General features: G+C 39.4%; 1 protein-coding gene across 1 annotated transcript; it reads right to left on the bottom strand.

The window, feature by feature from the left end:
• Window positions 1–6,899: 6,899 nt before the first annotated feature.
• Window positions 6,900–18,389, bottom strand: LOC102299532 (high-affinity choline transporter 1). Its single transcript, XM_005940418.3, has 9 exons — window positions 18,052–18,389; window positions 16,522–16,774; window positions 16,125–16,238; window positions 15,559–15,714; window positions 15,243–15,391; window positions 14,790–14,933; window positions 14,394–14,547; window positions 12,604–12,821; window positions 6,900–11,614 (listed from the first exon to the last, which is right to left on the bottom strand). The coding sequence occupies exons 2-9, from the start codon at window positions 16,703–16,705 to the stop codon at window positions 10,961–10,963; spliced, it is 1,773 nt and encodes a 590-aa protein (XP_005940480.1). The 5' UTR covers window positions 16,706–16,774; window positions 18,052–18,389; the 3' UTR covers window positions 6,900–10,960.
• Between the last annotated feature and the right edge of the window lie 545 nt (window positions 18,390–18,934).

Genomic DNA, 18,934 nt, shown 5'->3' with positions numbered 1-18,934 from the left:
ACAGACACACACACACACACGCACTCGCACACACACGCACTCACAAGTGCCTTTTAATTTTGTGTTACAGTGACAGAAAATCAATAGGTGTAGTGTATCGGTCAAATGCCCCAAAAAGTCCAGTTATAGTCTCTTCACAGCAACTCTGGTTGTTAATGGTGGGTCAATATATGACTACTGGTAATAAGTTTTAATTAAATTCATGTTTTTTAAAAAATCCTCTCAAAATATTGAAATATTGATTATATGCTAACTCATATCATTGACTATAATAAGCCTCAAACTAATGATGGAAGGATACATAGTAGCTAATTAGCAGTTACCATTTCTTTGACAGTGAAGAATTTCTCATCCTTTACCTTCCAAACAGCAGCATTATTGACTTATCCAGATCAAAAATGCTGCTTCTAAGTGATAAAAGTCTTGGCTTTTGAACATTTTCATCCTGGCAGCAGTATGAGGTCATAAAGTGGAAAAAACTCTACTGAACTGATGGTCTAGTTATGATTATATATTGTGGCAGGTGCTTTATATTGTAAATCACAACCCAAAACTTGTACATTTACATAGGTTGTGTCTTTTTCCTTTAAAAGGTGATCTGAATATTTGTGGATGGCAACAAATGGAAGATCAACAGGTTTTATAGTGTGTCTAGTATGTAGAAATAGTCCCCTTTAGGGCTCCAGGCTGGTCACATGACTGAAAACTATTAAATGGAGTCAGAGTTAAAAACGGTAAAATCTACAATCTACATGTCAGAAAGAATAACTGATTTGCTTCACTGGTGAAGACATGGTTTCTTTTGGTTTTCTAACCAAAAGAAAAACAGCTTGACTTCTTTTACTAAATGACAATTTTCTTTTATAAGAATAATGAAATTAAGGTGGGTTTACCTCGAAGACTGTGTAGCAATGTGGCCCCAATGTCTTTCCCATGAGCTAGCTACATCAGCACTACCAAATCCCTCTCAATGTGGGTCGCACAGAGAAAGGCAGACTGAGTAGAGTGTAGGCAAAGCAGCGCTAAGCGGCAAATGCTAACTCTACATGATGCCAATGGATGGTGCTGTCTGGGCTGGTGAGATCTGGTGACTTGTAATGCTTTATAAAAGTGGAAAATATTAATTTGGTCTACATGAATAGAAAACCGGTTTATGTAAGAGCAGAGTAATGAGAAGTCATATTCAAGGACATAAAAAAATGATAATAAAAAGGTTACTGTAAAAAGTCGCAACTGTTTCACAAACTGCTATGAAACTAATGTCTGTGGAAAATAGTCCATAAAACCTGTTCTCCATGACCTCAGTACACACTTAACTAATGAGTTTATGGCCCCAGTTGCTAGTTTCCATGCCCAGAATTATTCAGGATAAGATATAAGCAATGCCCCCCACCCCACCCCCCCACCCCCCAACAAACAAACAAAAAACAAAAATACTAAAGAAGAAACCATTAGCTATACTTTCTTGCAATGTGCTACTTTTTAAAGCTATCAAGAAGTTCAGTGAGTTCAAGAAGAAGAGGAGGAAGAGAAAAGGGTGTGGCAACTAAAAGCTTAATCTTTACCAAAATGGGAAAAGATCAAAAGCATGTGTAGTGGCCCCCCCCCCCATGATGGTAGCAAGTATTTTATTATTTTTTGCTGCAGCTGTTTGCTATTTGTGACCAAACTGATTCTGTATCTCAAACAAATCAAAGGGGACTATAATAGATTACACTGAACCTTAACACTATTACTGTAGACATGATATTCACCATGGCTTATTATCCATCCTGATACCGTACCTATCCAAAGGTATTGTCCAGAGTATATCCAGACCACACGTATAATTTAATTGCACTCATTAAAAGCCTGCTTTGGGCAGAGGTATATTAGACATTATCAGCTACGATAATGAATGACCGTGCTTACATGAGTGACTCAGATACAGTACTTTATTATTTAAAAACACCTGACAGTTTGTGAGGAAATAGCTTTATTTTTATAAAGTAAACATATTTCCTTTTAGTATCAACAGCTACATCAATGTCCAAAATCTATTTAAATGGAAAAACCTCTGAGAAATTCAATTAATTTCAATGAAATGTTACTAAAGTATAGATCGTATGTTAGTATTGCAGCTACAGGATCAAAAAGTAGCGCAGAAGATATCCTACATATTGCAACTTTAATTTTAATTTGTTACTTTGTTCCTAGAAAGCTGATTCAGTTAATCTAGATTCAGATTTTTCTTTTGGTTCAGGCTCATGCTGGTGGTGTAATGGTTTGGGGAACATGTTCATGGGACTGACCATGTCGCGTTATGACAACAGTGGTTCCATCTTCTGATGGCTACTTCCAGCAGGATAACACATAAAGTCACAAAGCTCTTATTATCTCAAGCTGGTTTCTTGGACATGGCCTCCATACTCACCAGATCTCAATCAAATAGAGCACCTTGGGAATGTGGTGAAACAGGAGATTTACTTCATTAATGAGCATCCAAAAACTGTGTGATGCAGCAGTGTGATGCTATTATGTTAAAATGGACAGAAATCCCCGAGAAGAGTTCCCAGCACCTTATTGAAAGCAGTTCTGAAGGCAAAAAGGGGTCAAACTTCATAAGAGCAAGGTGTACCTAATAAATTATCCAGTTTAATTAGCAATGGTGTCAGTGCCACACAGGAATGAGAACATTACATAATCAGTGATATTCTAGGATTCACAGGATTGCTCTGAAAATATAAAGAACCAACAAATTTGAGTGTTTGTAAGGTTTTCGCAAACGTTCTGCATTTTCTCTTGTTAGTGTGAATAAAGACATTTCTCCTTTATTCCGAAATGTGGTTCATTTCATTTTAAACTAGTAAGGAGATATCAAAAAAATAAATAAATAAAACCCTCTGGTTTTATCCACTTTTTCCCCATAAGATCTGCTCTTAAGTGGTGAAGGACAGAAGCAAGGACATAACTGGTAGGCGGAGACTCTCAGTCCAAGCAATCTCTCATATGAGCTAAGGGTGCCACAGTAAATGTCTGGCCTTCGCATTTATTTCGCTCTCCTTCTTTTCCCCTCCCCTGTCCAGAGAAGTGAAGCACTTAGTCTAATGTGAATAATGACGATGACTGTTTTCCAGACTGGCCCTCATCCACTGCCCTTATTGAGAAAGCACTAAATGGGCCAAGATTTACTTCTATAAACGACATCATCTCTCTCGCTCTCTTTTTTCTTCATCCACCTCACATCTTTCTTTAGCATTCTAGTTTTTTCTTTTATGCCTTTATGTCTGTTATTGCATTTTATCTGCTACTGTTTTCATTTTTCCGTTTGCTTCCTAACTTAGGCTGATTGCTTAACTGTTTGCTAAACTGATTTAACTGATTGCTCATGATCATTTTGCACAGTGTCTTTTATTCATTAAGGATAACTTAGCTTGTAGCCAGAATCAAAGTGAGTTCTTTTTCTTCCACACCTTTCACTCTGTTTCCAGTAGGGTATTTGGCTCTGAGCTGTTCATGCATTTTACCGCTTATTCCTATTAACCTATTAGTTTAAAATCTATGCGGCTATCTAGTCTTGGCTCACACTGTCTCATAAAGAATTATGGATAGCTTACAGTATTTCGCCCCTCTCTCCATCTTTCTCTACAGCCAAACATTTTAGAGTTGCCTGGGATGCAGATTAAAAGTAAAACCTCCTCCACCATTCAGAAACAGACCATTCAGCAGTCCGTTCAGAAACAGACAGCCTTTAGATCAGATGCCATGCAGAGCTTGTTTTGTTTGACAAGTCCAGCTCAATATTGTAAAAGTGCTACTTTTTGGCTACTCTCTTATTAATAAGGGGTCACCACAGCAGGTAGCTCCACATATTTTTGATTTGACAGATTTTTACACCCAACATCATTAATGATGCAACCCCCAAGGGATAAGTGTCTCCTATTGGGAGCTTGTATTAGAAATCTTATTTAGCCCCATTAAGAGGAGGAGGATTGGCTATCGGAGGCTTGTGATTCGCTGGCAACCTCTTTAAGTCATACCAGGGCCTTTCCTGGACACGTGGGTATAAAGTAATGGCATGGCAGGATTGTTATTCATTTATTTAAGCAGCAGATACTTTTTACAAAATATGATTTCTAAAGGAAGAGCTACTTCATAGGTGTCAAACTCTGGCCCGCGGGCCTAATATGGCCCGCAGCCTAATTACATTTGGCCCGCGAAGCCATACCAAATTACTATTAGAGCTGGCCTACTGGTATTATACAGCTAATATATATATTGTTTAGTATTAAGCTTTGCTTGTTCCATATTCAGTTTTTCAGCAAAACTTGTTTGAGTCCATAAGAAAAGATTCATTCTTATATCTAGAGGAAGATTTTATTTCAATAAATATTAATGTTAGCCCGCGACTTTGTTCCAGTTTTGAATTTTGGCCCACTGTGTATTTGAGCTTTGACACCCCTGAGCTACTTGAAGTTCTGTCAGTGTGTCTGGAAGCACAAAAACAGCTGCACTTAAGCACTGAGCCAATCACTTATTAAACTCTCAGTCTCAAAAGCATTTAAAATGTAAAATAATCAATAAATAAAAGATATGAGTCCAAGTCTATAATTTGTTGTTTCTTCATCAGCATTTTCAGCTGGCTTTCCTGACTTTTTGTCATTTTAGAGAGAATAAGTCATGAGTTGTGCTGCAGGGCTGAAATATGTGTGTGAAGTGCGTGCTAGTTCAGGGAATGTTCAGGGAATTCTTTGTTGTGTTAAACACAGAGAAAGCTTCAGTGAGGACAAAGTTTGCATTATGATGCCTGAGGCTAGCCTGCAGGGTTAAAAGGGAGTACATATATGGATGCATGGAGACACAAAGACATCAGCTGGGAGTTCAGTCAGAGGTTTATGATGATAAACACACGATGAACATCACAGGGTTGCACGTGGAACACAAAGGGCTCTGCTAAGGAAGAAAACATCTACATTACTTGTTACACTTTCCTGCTTTTCATCTACCCTCTCCTTCTTCTATACATCCATGAATCCTCTCTGAGGTCTTCCTCATTTCCACCATTTTTTCACTATCTACAGTATTCCAGCATACTAAAGCCATGCCTAGTGGCCATAATCTACAGGGTGGGCCATTTATATGGATACACTGTAATAAAATGGGAATGGTTGGTGATATTAAAGTCCTGTTTGTGGCACATTAGTATATGTGAGGGGGCAAACTCCTCAAGATGGGTGGTGACCATGGTGGCCATTTAGAAGTCGGCCATCTTGGATACAACTTTTGTTTTTTCAATAGGAAGAGGGCCATGTGACACATCAAACTTATTGGTAATGTCACAAGAAAAACAATGGTGTGCTTGGTTTCAACGTAACTTTATTCTTTCATGAGTTATTTACAAGTTTCTCTTTGTTCACCCATAATGTGGTGGTGCACCATCTTGCTGGAAAAACTCAGGGAACGTGCCAGCTTCAGTGCATAAAGAGGGAAACACATCATCATGTAGCAATTTCAAATATCCAGTGGCCTTGAGGTTTCCATTGATGAAGAATGGACCCACTATCGTTGTACCCCATATACCACACCAAACCATCACTTTTGTTGTTCCAACAGTCTTGGAGGGATCCATCCAATGTGGGTTAGTGTCAGACCAATAGCGGTGGTTTTGTTTGTTAACTTCACCATTCACATAAAAGTTTGCCTCATCACTGAACAAAATCTTCTGCGTGAACTGAGGGTCCTGTTCCAATTTTTGTTTTGCCCATTCTGCAAATTCTGTGCGCCGATCTGGGTCATCCTCGTTGAGATGCTGCAGTAGCTGGAGTTTGTAAGGGTGCCATTTGTGAGTAGCTAATATCTGCCGAAGGGATGTTCGACTAATGCCACTCTCCAGTGACATGCGGCGAGTGCTACGCTGTGGGCTCTTGCTGAATGAAGCTAGGACAGCCACTGATGTTTCTTCATTAGTGACAGTTTTCTTGCGTCCACATTTTGGCAAATCCAACACTGAACCAGTTTCACGAAACTTAGCAAGCAGTTTGCTAACTGTAGCATGGGAGATGGGTGGTCTCGTAGGGTGTCTTGCATTGAAATCTGCTGCAATGACCCGGTTACTGCGTTCACCAGATATCAACACAATTTCGATCCGCTCCTCACGTGTTAACCTCTTCGACATGTCAATGGCTGTGAACAAAGAGAAACTTGTAAATAACTCATGAAAGAATAAAGTTACGTTGAAACCAAGCACACCATTGTTTTTCTTGTGACATTACCAATAAGTTTGATGTGTCACATGGCCCTCTTCCTATTGAAAAAACAAAAGTTGTATCCAAGATGGCCGACTTCTAAATGGCCACCATGGTCACCACCCATCTTGAGGAGTTTGCCCCCTCACATATACTAATGTGCCACAAACAGGACTTTAATATCACCAACCATTCCCATGTTATTACGGTGTATCCATATAAATGGCCCACCCTGTATAACCGAGAGAGCTGTTTACATCCTCACACTTTATTACTGAACGTAATACTGTGAGGAGGAAACAATGCAATTTGAAGATGTCTTCCACCAGCCAGGGGTCATGCTGGGGTCCAGACTGTTTATTTGTGTGTGTGTGTGTGTGCGCGCGCGTGTGCGTTAGACTGATTGACAGCCTTGACAGTTTTGGCAGTTATAAGATTCGGAGGTGAGCATTTTGATTGACGATTCCATGTGGGTGGCAGCCTGTAGATTAAAACCTCTAGTAGACAACACACACACACACACACACACACACACACACACACACACACACACACACACACACACACACACACGCACACACACACACACACACACAGTCGACTCACATTTATTACTTGGAGGCATACTGTAAGCCATAACTATCATTCACTGTCTTACCGTAATGCCGTTCTGCCGTTACTGTCTCATCTCTACATTTAATACACTATAGAACAAACGTGTGGGTACGCATAGATGAAAGAAGACCAACTCAGTACTTTGCTAAATGAATATAATTTATTCAAGTGACCTCACAATTACAACTATACTTTTATAGACACTGCATGAATAAATAAATAGCTGTAATTTCACTGTCAACAAACATCATTTTCAGTGCTGCATTTAAAGGTAAACTAATTTGTTCCTATGCTTTTTTCTTTTTTTTCCTGGTATATACATTTATCACACAAAAATACAGCGTCATTGTTATTTACGACATAGAGCCAAAAACGTGTCAGTCCACCAGCTGACGTTGATTCTTTTCTGTGTGTGCGTTCCGGTTTGTGGATGAACCCTGGAAACTACACACTCATCTGTTGAGGAGAACATTTACATTCACATTTAAGTCCAATGAGATTGCCTGACACTTTGCATAGCATCAGACCAGACCGCCCTGTTTGAAGCTGAAGCTGATTTATCATCGATCCTAAAACTGGTTCAGGTCAGATCAGGATCTAGTAGGTCCTACTATACCTCAGCTGATATGGCTGCACATGGGGATCAAGTCCCCTTTGCTCTCTGTAGACTAACTTCAAGGCCATTCTGCCATCTTAAAGGATGAAGGCTGGTGTTATTCTAGATCTTTTACATTGCGACCTAATTGCCTAAAAAGGCAAAAATCATAAATAATATGATTGTAACAAGTTTTGCCACTGAAGACGAAACCTTAGCTTTCCTACCCCCAAAACAAAACACCATACTTCTGGGATCAATAAGGATCATGTAAAAGGTTGAAAACATTTGGGAAACAGCCAGTTAAAATCCTTAAACTTTCCAGATTAAAACAGGACCCATCGCCTGTTCAAGATCACCTGTTGGTGCAAGTCCAGACAGCTTCCAGCACATCTGCTATTTTTTGTCACTCAGTAGCAGTCACATTCACTTGTACCTCTGCCAGTTATGCTTGATCTCCTCCGGTGTGCCAACACAGTAAAGCTTTAACTCCATTTATATTTTTGGCAAGTGCTCACATCGTTTGAGGTCATGTTTTTTCAGATGCCAGTAGAGCAGTAGGACTCCACAATGGTAGTCTCACCCTTCTTGTCGTACTCATGAGCTGATGTTGCTCCTTCATGGTTTGAACCTACAAACCTCGATCAGTTTGAAGCAGATGTTGAGGTTTGTGCACAATTTTGAGGTCTGTGATAAAATCTCACAGAGCAAGTGGTCATAGCAGGACTATCAGAAAGCAATGCAAAAATAGCAGCAGCACAAGAAGCTATCTGAGAAGGTGATCTTGAGGGAAAAATGTAAACCAGGTATAGCTCGCTGAACTTTTTGAGGTCAGAGAGGACCAAAAGACCAACTAACACATTGTTGATTTCGGTCTCACTTGGTAATAATTGTTGACAAAAACATCTAGAATATTACCAGCCTTATCCTTCAATGGAAAAATATTTCATACATGTCACCTTTTCAACATGTTCCTAAATCACTCATTTTTTTACCACTGACGTTTGAATTAAGGCAAGTCCATAAGATTCAAAAAGACACCAACGAACCACAACGATGCTAAGAGGAGATAAACACAGTGAAGTCAACTGGACAACAGTAACACATAACAATGCCAAAAATCTTCTTAACTTGACAGATTTTTTTGTTTCTTTTGTTCTTTTTTCCACACAGGGCAGCAGTGTGTCTGGTAGTTTAAAACTGCCAGGCCCGTGACAATGTAAGGACTTAAACTGAACAATGTATGAGGGTGCTCAATCAAGTAACACTTCAACGTTCATCACTGCTAATATCGCACTGTAACACACTCCTCACAAACCATAATTTTTGAACCTTTGTGCAGCATTAATCAAATGTCCTGAGGGCTGATCGACTTGGGGCCGGATCGATGATGACTGGTGCTACTAACACCATCCTGGAGGAACAATCATTTCCTGTCCCCACTAACCTGCTGTGGCTGGCCAGTCAATACAGCTTTAGGATGAGAAAACAAACTATCATAGGCGCGCGCGCACGCGCACAAACACACACACACACACACACACACACACACACACACACACACACACACACAAACACACACACACACACAACACACACACACACACATTTCAAAATGGCTTCTGTGAGTTCATGTTAAAAATAAAAATCACTGAAGTGTTCTTGATTACTTTCAAAGTTCACTGTCGCGTCTTGCATTGAGATTTATTTCCAGGCTGCTATTAGGTTCCAGTCATTTATAAAATCTGTTTGCAAAATGAACATCATGTGCTTTTACTGGTGTCAGTGTTACCATTCCAGCTGTAAATGAATGGTATTTTAAAAATGTATTCCCATTGTATGTTTGACAAAAACAACAATAGCAAATTGATTTTCATAATGCATTGAAATGAAGGGAAGACAATGGCTGCCTGGAAAGTACAAGGGGAAAGAAAGGTCACGGGGTGGCGTGTAATAAAGTCAGAGCTCCTGTCTAATTACTCTGATTCATGATGATTCAGCAGCACACAATTTAGGTTCAGTGCAGAACTTTAGTGTCAGTAGCAGGAAGCTTATGATCATTCTTTATGTCTCCCTGTGACCATCAAACTTTATTTTAGAATAAATACTGGATCAAATGACTACATCACCGAGCTCAGAACCACTCTTTTGTGCTCCAAACTATTGTTGTCGTTTTACTCACTGTTTTAGTTTTCTGATTTCACTATCACCATCTCATCAGCTCACATTAAAGAGATTGGGTTAAAATTACAATAAAGTTGTAACTTTAGGGACTCGTCAGTACTGACAAGAATAGCAAAGATCAAAACAGAGCTGAGCAGAAGCTTCATTAATCTCATGGATAGGTACTTTCGGTGGCTCCCTTAGTTCCACCACAGAGGATGTATCCGCATATTTTATTTGGCATGGATTTTTACAGTGGACACCCTTCCTGACGACACCCTGCCATTTATCCGGGTAGGGACTTGGGTCAAAATAGTGGGAGTACACTAGCTTGTGACCTCCTGAGGCTGGCTTTGTGTCTCCTCCCAGTTATGAACTGGTGATCTTTCGGGTGTAAGGCGAGCGTGTTAACCACAACACCACTGGGCCACCCATTGCATTCAAATGAATGATAATTTTGCCTTGTATCTATAAAACACCCCCACAATGAATTCTTCTTATGCTGTCACTCATTGATCTCTTTTGTTTAGTGTAATCTTGTCAATACAACAAAGATGGTAGTTAGCTTGCTAAGTGTTGGCAGTGAATGAAAAAAATGTTTTTATGGAACGCTGTTTGGGATTTTGCTGATTTAGTCAGTATCTTCTATTTGGTAAAGTCAGGGTTTGGTTATATAATTATGGACTTCAGCAAGAAGATTAAATCGAGCTGAAAACAGAACATAAAACTTGCAAACATCTACTTGTCTTCAGGTTTAAACAAGACATGGTAAAAATCAAATTTAGTAAAATGTATCTAGCTGTACAACGTGGGTCCTAAAAATATTATTGCTCTATCAATAACGTTGTTCTACATGAAACTCAAAGTATGATAAAAGCTTAGTTGTCAGGTGCATGTAAACGAACTTACGTATATTATGCTTTAAATAATGACTTGTAGATGTGGACACAGTTTCTTGGTTAGATATTGCACTATTTTCATGATCCACAACAAATCCTTGTAGACTTGCTCATATAGGCCTGCTGTACATCCATCCAAAGTTCCTCCGATCACTATAGCAGCACTTAAATGAAAATGGTTGAAGTTTCACAGAGTCGTGATAAGAAAACACAAGAATGAGTGTGGCATGATTCGCACAGATGATTGAGTCCGTTTGCTGTTTCTAGGCAAGGAATCTCAAAAAGAAGGAGGCACCATATTGCCGTCAGAAACTTTTGGAGTCACTTGAAAGCCACAGCAGATGCTCTGTTGATTTGGCTCCCAGTGTGGCAGTAGTAATTTTCCTGAAGAATATTGATGCCTCTTTTGACTGTTCCTTCTTCTTTACATTCCTTGGTTCTAGTTTACTTTGTGCCTTAAATGTCTAATCTTCATTGTGAAAAGCCTCTGGACTAGATGCCCCATCATCACTGAGGACCTCCGTGTTGGTAAAGGTCCCAGCAAGTGAGGCACCCAAGACCTGCCTGACAGGAGCCATCTCTGAAAGAATTATGTTATCATGGTTGCTTACCAGTGTTGCCTTGTCCATTATCTCCTTGCTGTGCTTGGAAACAACAGCATCCAGGAAGTCGTACTTATGTGACAGCATACCACTTTCAAATAGATACTTTGTCAGGTAAGAAAAAAACACATTGGCCAAGAAGGATGCCGCCATGGACACAGACTTGAAGGGGAACCTCTGCTGGACAAAGTGCTCTACATCTCCAGTGAGGTGATGGACCTTCTCCTGGGTCACCCAGCCGGGGTAATAGATGAATGGAGGTAGTTTGAGGTAGGGCTCCCCTCCACCAATGCGCAGCAGAAGACCAAAGATATAACCAGCCACAGAACCATAGGTGTTGGTGCCCTTAACGAACAGTACACTGAGAAGTTGGGGGAATATGATGACATAGACCAGATCAGAGCTCAGGTACCACAGGCCGTATACTGATCCTGTTAACAATGCCATGGCAGTGGCCAGAGCTCCGAACACAAAGATGGTGAGGCGCATCACCCAAACAATCTCCCGATCTGAGGCCTGTAAGGGAGATGAAAGGGATAAAAGAGTAAAGACAGAAACATAACAACTGGAGGGGAATAGGGTGTTAACTTAAATGAAAGTCAGTTCAGATAAAAGATTAGAGCCTACAGCTAAAGTAGTGTCTGTGTGAGGTTGCACTTAGATACGAAAGCGCTTGGAGATGTAGGTTCTGTTTGAAATTATTCACTCGTTTTCTTCTCCATACTCTTATTATTCAGGGAAACTGGATGTTGAGAAAAGGTGAGCTCAGTGGTACAACAAAACAACACTGTAGGGAGCTATTTGGTCTTAAAAAAACAGGTCTTATCGAGTGATTAATCCAATTGTATTTATTTTTTCCCTCCAATCATAATTAATATGTTCAAAGGAACATATTAATTATGGAAACCAGAAGAGAGGTATAAATATGTGTCTGCAGCCACTTTTACAACACAACCGAGGTTAGGGTTTGCATTTCAACCAGTGGTGTGGGGGATCTTGGAAAAAAAGCAAGCATATGATTTGCAATTGTTTCATTTTTCATTTTTTAGAATGACAATGCTCCCAAATACACAGTTAGTGCAATAAAAGGATGCCTAAATATATTTTTTCCTACCAAAATATAAAGAAAAGCAGGTTGACTTAAGACTTTTGCACAGTATTAGCATGCACAGTAATTTTCACAATTCTGAAAATTAATGTCTGTTACAAATGTGATGGGAATGAATAGCAGGAAATCTCAGTGGGACCAATTTGGCAGATTGTCTAACCATCTAACATTATCTAACAAATAATTATAACACAAACAACTTACAAAGATTTCCATCTCGAGGTTTCGGGTATTAAGCAAATTCGATAAAGTGCACATTTAATTTCTGCTGTAGGCTCTTGTTTGGTTGTATTTTTCGTATGAAAATAAAGTTGATTTATTGATAGGCTGACTGATGTTTGGAACCACTTGCTGAAATTGTGCAGACGTACGTGTATGCTAGGAATATTGCTCTTACCGACTGCCGAAACGCCAGCTGATAAATGTTCCTGGCAAACATGGAGCTGGCTGAGAGTATGGATGAGTCTGCTGATGACATGACCGCAGCTGACACAGCCCCCAGACCAAAGAAGGAGATGTACGGTGGGCAGAGGTGCTGAAGCACTATAGGAAGGATCATGTCAGACTCATCCTTATCCTTTGGAGGGAGGGAACCATATGTAGTTTGGTTCCAGTCTGAATCAGGACATGAGAAACAGATAAAAACTGATAATTGTAAACAATGCAAATTTCACAGCTTATTATTACGGCTCTTATGAAACATTTAGCCAACCAGTCAATCTTTGCACTCAACTGTCAAGATTATCTATGTGTTAAATTAGAAAAACAGTCATTAGCATTTGTCTTAATTATTGGTTAGAACAAAAAACAGAAAGAAAGTGCCTTGCATGAGGTAGTAACACAACGTAACTAAAGCTGAACAAACTGTACCTGGCACACATTCGCATTTTAAGATTAGTAGCATTACTTTTCCAGCCACCCTGCAGAAAATTAAGTGTACGGATTTCTTTATTACAATTTTTGATCCCTTAGTTTTTCAGACAAAAAAAGTTAATGCTCTCAGTGGATACACATGCTTTAAAGCTGAGAAACAAAAGGCCTTAATGTGCCCAGGTGCCTTAATAGCAGCACAGATTCAATCTGCTGTTGGTCAAAACACAATAAACCAAGCCACAGTAATAATAGTACGAATTAAACTGGATACTGACTGAAAACTAGACCCCAGTTCAACATAGACGAGGGTAATATACTGGTTTGTTAATGATCCGTGGAAGCATATGAGTCAGTATTAAATAATTATGGACATTATGTAGATTAACTGCATTTAACTGTTGTCGATTAATCATTGATAATGGTTAACATCATAAGGGAGCCAATAGTTCTGACAGGCTATGTTGAACTTATTAGACACAAAAGTATGCATGGACGCTGGCTGTACTGATACCCTCATCTTTGTTAAGCCAACATTCAGACGACTATGGTTTATATATATATATATGTCTTTCTCTACCCATCCCCAGATATTCATAGGCAGTGGTTGATTAGTGCCAGTTCTACAAGAAACGGCTTCAGATGGACCAGATTAATTAGCTCCTCTTCAGATGTAATATTCACTAAATTGCCATGGTCTGATGGCTCTCTCTCCTCTGCACGTCGTGACAGCATCCGTCTGCTGTTTACCCTCCAGACACTGTATACATCTGCATTTACACATCTGAAAAAAGAAAAGGGCTGCTGGGGTGTAAACAACCCCATGAAGCCAGGGTGCTCTCTTTGATCACACTTTCCCGTTTGAATAAAGGATGTGGTTCTTGGATGTTTCGATTGTCTTGTGATGTTTCATTTACTGCTTAATCACTGTGCATGTCTGTGCGTGTGCACATCCGTCTTGGATTAGTCTCTGATTAGCGTGTGTTTGCCTAAAAAGTCTGATTTAACAGCTGCAATCCAGACATAACAGCGTGTGTGCATATAAAGCACCAGTGGCACTGTATAGTGATTCATACTTCTACCTGTCTTTGTTGTCCTTGTAAATCTGGATGCAAATGACAGCTAGCTCCATTACTGCTTAAAGAAAGGATTATATATACTACGCTTGGGTACACTGTTTAAAAAGAACTGTTTCTGCACACTCATCTAATTCAGTTTATTAAAATATTATGGGACCCCATTTTAGCTTTAAGAATAATAATGTCTGATGCACCTGTGGGTGCATATTTGTGTTTGTGTCTCTGTGTGTATTATTACCAGTGGAAGCCCCTATAGCTCCTATGAGGACAGAGGGGACAGCCATGACCAAGCAACCGAAGGCAGCAAGGAATGAAAGGACCTGGGCGTAGGTAGCTGAAGAAGCAGAAAGAACCCGTTGAAAATAGACCTGCCAGGGAATCCCCCCCAACATCTAGAAACAGAAACACCAAACCAATGCATTACAATCAGCAGTCTGAAAAGAATACTGTGAATCTCTTTGTTTCTAGTAAAGATATCCATTTCAGTACTAAGAAACCGTTAAATGCTATGTGCCACAAATGGGTCTCTTAAACACGATGCTTTCATTTTGACTTCAGTGAAAGTGTGTCTGCAATTGACTTTAGAGTTGTATACTGTCTCTCGGTGAAACTTCAGATAAAAGTTATGGCTTACAAGCAAAAAGAAGTTGTCCGCCCAGAGCCAATTGTCTTCAGGCTCAATCTTCCCGAGCCAAGGAGATTGATAGATTGTTTTCTTGGCTGTAACACCGATGTCTGACACGGCAGGATTAGACAGAGCAAAAGGCACACTGATCCACTGAAAGGAGAAGAAAATCATAATGCAACATTAATACAATAAAACGTAAATATGGAATTATTGTATTTTTATACCCTTTCAAAATCTGGCTGTTGAAATCAAGTTCTACTCTACCCTGTGTTGTTGATACAAAAGATGTTTTTATCAATTTCATGTTTTGATATGATTCTGTGTGTATAAATTTAGATCTTTTTTTAAAGTTATGTTACTTAAAAAGTTACTTAAAAATCTTCTAGAACTGATAGAAGATTTGGTTTAAATATTGGCTAAAATCGTTAGAGCTGCTGGTTGAGTAGCTCCCAAACTCACCAAACCCAGAAAGATACAGAAGAGCTGGACCACATCTGTGTATGCAACAGAGTAAAGTCCTCCAACAAGTGTGTAGAAGATGGCTATCAGTGCTGAGATCACCACAGACATGTTGATATTTATATCCACTATCACACTGAGAGTCGCACCTGCATGGAAATATAACCAGTGTGAAGAAGAAAAAAAATATTCACTAAAATCTGGGTAACCTGATGTTTCACTCACAATGAGTTTGGGCATACAATGCAGTATACTGTAAAGCATAGATTAGATTTAAAGTGGTGAGATTCATGATCTCATCCATTGGGATGCCTACCCAAAGCGGACAAAATGGCTGCAGACCAGAAGATTTCTCCCATGAGTGCAGGGATGAACAGCAGACCACCCATCCTTTTTCCATATAGCTGCTGGAAGGGATCTAGCATGGTCACATATCCACGTGATCGCATGGGTTTGGCAAAGAAAAGCCCCCCTGAGTGATGTCAGATGTTGAGGTAATGCAGACAAAAAACACGAGAGAAGCATTTTAGAAAGTTGTACAGTACTACTAACTTAACGTAAAGTGTGCTGATGCTGTATAATAACCTTAATGAATAGACCAAATTCTATATGCTTCAGCAACACAGCTTAAATTTACATTTACTTTAATATCAGTCTAATAGCACAAAGATCAGTTTTCCTACACCTAAATATCATATCAATATGAATTTAATGTAAAGGAATTTCTGTCTTAAAAGTAGGAAAGCTTATTAATTTATAGGCAAAAAGTACATTACTACATTAAAACTACATTACATTACCTACATTAGGTGATGCAACTCTTTCCCTTTTTAATCTCGCTATAAGCAGATATGTTTATCCAAGTTTTTCTAGGTTTCCTACCTAGTACAAGGCTGAGAGCATAACCAAAGGGTGCCTGTGCCCAGGCCAGGCCGAAGCCTGGGAGGTAGACATATTCTGCTGTTCCATTAATGTAGCCCCCTCCCACCCAAGTGGCTGAAAAAGAAGAAGAAAACTTATTTGTAAATTAACAAATCAAAAGAAAATATACATTTCAAGTTTTCCGAACTGCATGAGTATAATGGTGTAAACTGTGATGGGAATTTCTACTTCTGCCCGCTGCGCAATCTGTGCGTAAAAGACGGAGCGGAAGACCCTAGTCAATGGAAAGTTTATTTAATTTTTGTCCTTTTGGACCTTACATGGTATGAAAATTGGACAAAATGCGCACATCGCTGCCGTGGAACAGACACCAAGAAATACAGATTTAAAGACTCACCGGTCATCGTAAATCCACCAACGAACAAGCCGATGTCCCTTCCCCCAACCATGATATTCTCGCTCCGATCTAAGCCATCGCCAACTCCAGAGTTCTTATTCTTCCACGCAGCCCAGATCCCCACAAACAGAATCAGGACATAGAAGAGCACGATAGCCACGAGACCCTCGACGTGAATGGTCATCTTCCTTTTCTCCGCTTCCCCGCCGAGATCAAGTGCTGCTGCGCGCGGACTGGATACTCATGGAGAAAACTTGGAAGAAACAAAGGAAAAAACCCTTTAATGATACATTTGTGGTTTGTCAGAAATAATAAAAACACACAATCCCAACCCGCAGAAACACATTTTAAGGAGTGCAGACAAACTGTAACTGCAACTACATGGAACTTCATTTCAAAACCTATCAATTTAATCAACCTGAAAACAATAATGTGTGACAAATACATTTCTTAAAAGAAACAAAACAGAAGCATTTTATCACCAGTGTGTCGGATGTAATACTGGCTAAGTCCAAGTGATGCCAGGCGCTTCCAACGCCGTTAGAAATTACAAAGTATTTCAAATTTCTTTTTCAGGCATTCTGCGCACATGCACGCTTACTGCAGATATTCAGCTGTTACAGTTTTAATGCTCCTTGTTAACCGAAGTTATATTAGCCTGAACAACTAATTATTTTCCCCTAAAAATAATAAATAATAATATATATTTTTATATATATATTATATATATATAATATATTATATATATATATATATATATTAATATTATATATTATATATATATTTATATATTATTTTTTTTTTTTTTTACAGAAGTAATCAGATTGAAATATTAGTAAACGTGAAAATGTAACAAGTAATACATCTATATATACTCGCCAATTATAGTTTAAACTCCTCGGGTTAAACTATATTTTAGATAAAATGACCGATTTGCAAATTCCTGCTCGGAAATACTGCGACCATGAATCTTACCGTATCCAGCAGGGACTTCAGCTTGTTTCACTAAATCAACAGATCGGAATCAGAAACGACGCAAACTCGATCCAGTGGTATCAGTCCAAGAGTGCGCACATTATTAGTGTTACTTTAGTTAGTTCTTTACAACAGCTGAACGTGTTTTAAACGCGTTATCCGCCCTCATTTACAGATATTCCTTTCGGTCACTTGACTTAAGTAAGTAGAAAAAACAACGTATTTACAACTTTACGCTTTCAAAGATTTGCACCCACATTTGCATGTTTCTGGTAACTCTATTGTGCGCAAAAGTCGGGCACTCCTTTGTAATGGCGATGCATTGGGGAAAAATCCGGTCCGTTTTCCAACAGATTCATAAAAACAGCTGCATTGATGAGGTTCGTGCTCAAACTCAAACCTGAGGTTCCCCGTTGCGCTGACACCATGGCGCCAAGAGGCCGGTGTTGAATTATTGAGCTCTCTTTAAATCGATTGTCAATGCAGTAAAATGCAATTACATTCGGCAACCACATATCATTTTAGTAAAGTCATTACAAAATATAATTTTCTTACCTTTGCTTTGGAAAAACGGGTCTAAATAGATCACAACAGCTGGGACTCCAAAAGTAGATTCAAAAAGTGTAAGAGACAAATTATATTTGTGATATATTGCGCTGCCAGTCTGTAATCCTCCTGGACGACCAAACACCATTCAACTATGTTGTTTTTTAAATCACAAATGCTGGTCGGCAGCAGAGAGGGAGACGGACCGAGCGAGGGAGGGAGAGAGGCTGGAGGTGGGTGGAGGGGTGGAGATGAATGGGAGTGGTGGGTTTATTGGGTGCTGTCAGGGTGGGTAGATGGTGGATAAATGTCTTCCAGGGCAGGACGAAAATAGCACCTAATAGAGAATGGCATGACGCACAACCTCTGCGGAAAAGCTTTCCAATATCATAATATCATATTGGCAATAGATGAAACCTTTACTTTGCCAGGTTACATTTCAGGCCTGATTTATGATCTTGCGCAGGTCCTCGCTCGCTGATGATTAAGGCAAGGCGCCTTTACTGCAAAGGCTTGCTGTATGGCGGTGATGTTGAGAATGTGAGCCACGCACACAGGATTAATTTCCACTTTATAAGTCCGCATTACACATTCAACTCTGACGCCTTTTCGTCCGAAAACATCAATCTACTCGCAAGTTCTTGCGTTTGATCAATATGATGTTGAAGTAAACTTTTAGACATTTGGAAGCAGCACAGTTACAGTATTTTATTATATCGCCTTCCTGCACTACTATCTATTACTGTTAAAGATCTATGAAGGAACCCAGTTCCGCTGTCCATGGTGCTGAACTAACATTTCGTATTTCTAGGTGGTTTAAATCATATTTAAACCGCCCCCTTTAAAAAAAGTATTTGCTTTGGTGAGTACTTCTCTGAGATGTTTAATTTCA

The sequence above is a fragment of the Haplochromis burtoni genome, unplaced genomic scaffold (genome assembly GCF_018398535.1).
Source record: "Haplochromis burtoni strain Fernald_Lab_line unplaced genomic scaffold, NCSU_Asbu1 Contig_274, whole genome shotgun sequence".
Classification (NCBI taxonomy): Eukaryota; Metazoa; Chordata; class Actinopteri; order Cichliformes; family Cichlidae; genus Haplochromis; species Haplochromis burtoni.
Note: the sequence above shows the minus strand (reverse complement) of the source record. Positions and strands in the feature narration are given on the sequence as shown.

Coding starts and splice junctions, on each gene's coding strand:
- LOC102299532 (XM_005940418.3), bottom strand. CDS start 16,705: ATGACCATTCACGTCGAGGGTCTCGTGGCTATCGTGCTCTTCTATGTC. Junction 15,392..15,558: donor AGCCATTTTGTCCGCTTTGG/GTAGGCATCCCA, acceptor ATTTCCATGCAG/GTGCGACTCTCAGTGTGATA. Junction 14,934..15,242: donor TCTGTATCTTTCTGGGTTTG/GTGAGTTTGGGA, acceptor TTCTCCTTTCAG/TGGATCAGTGTGCCTTTTGC.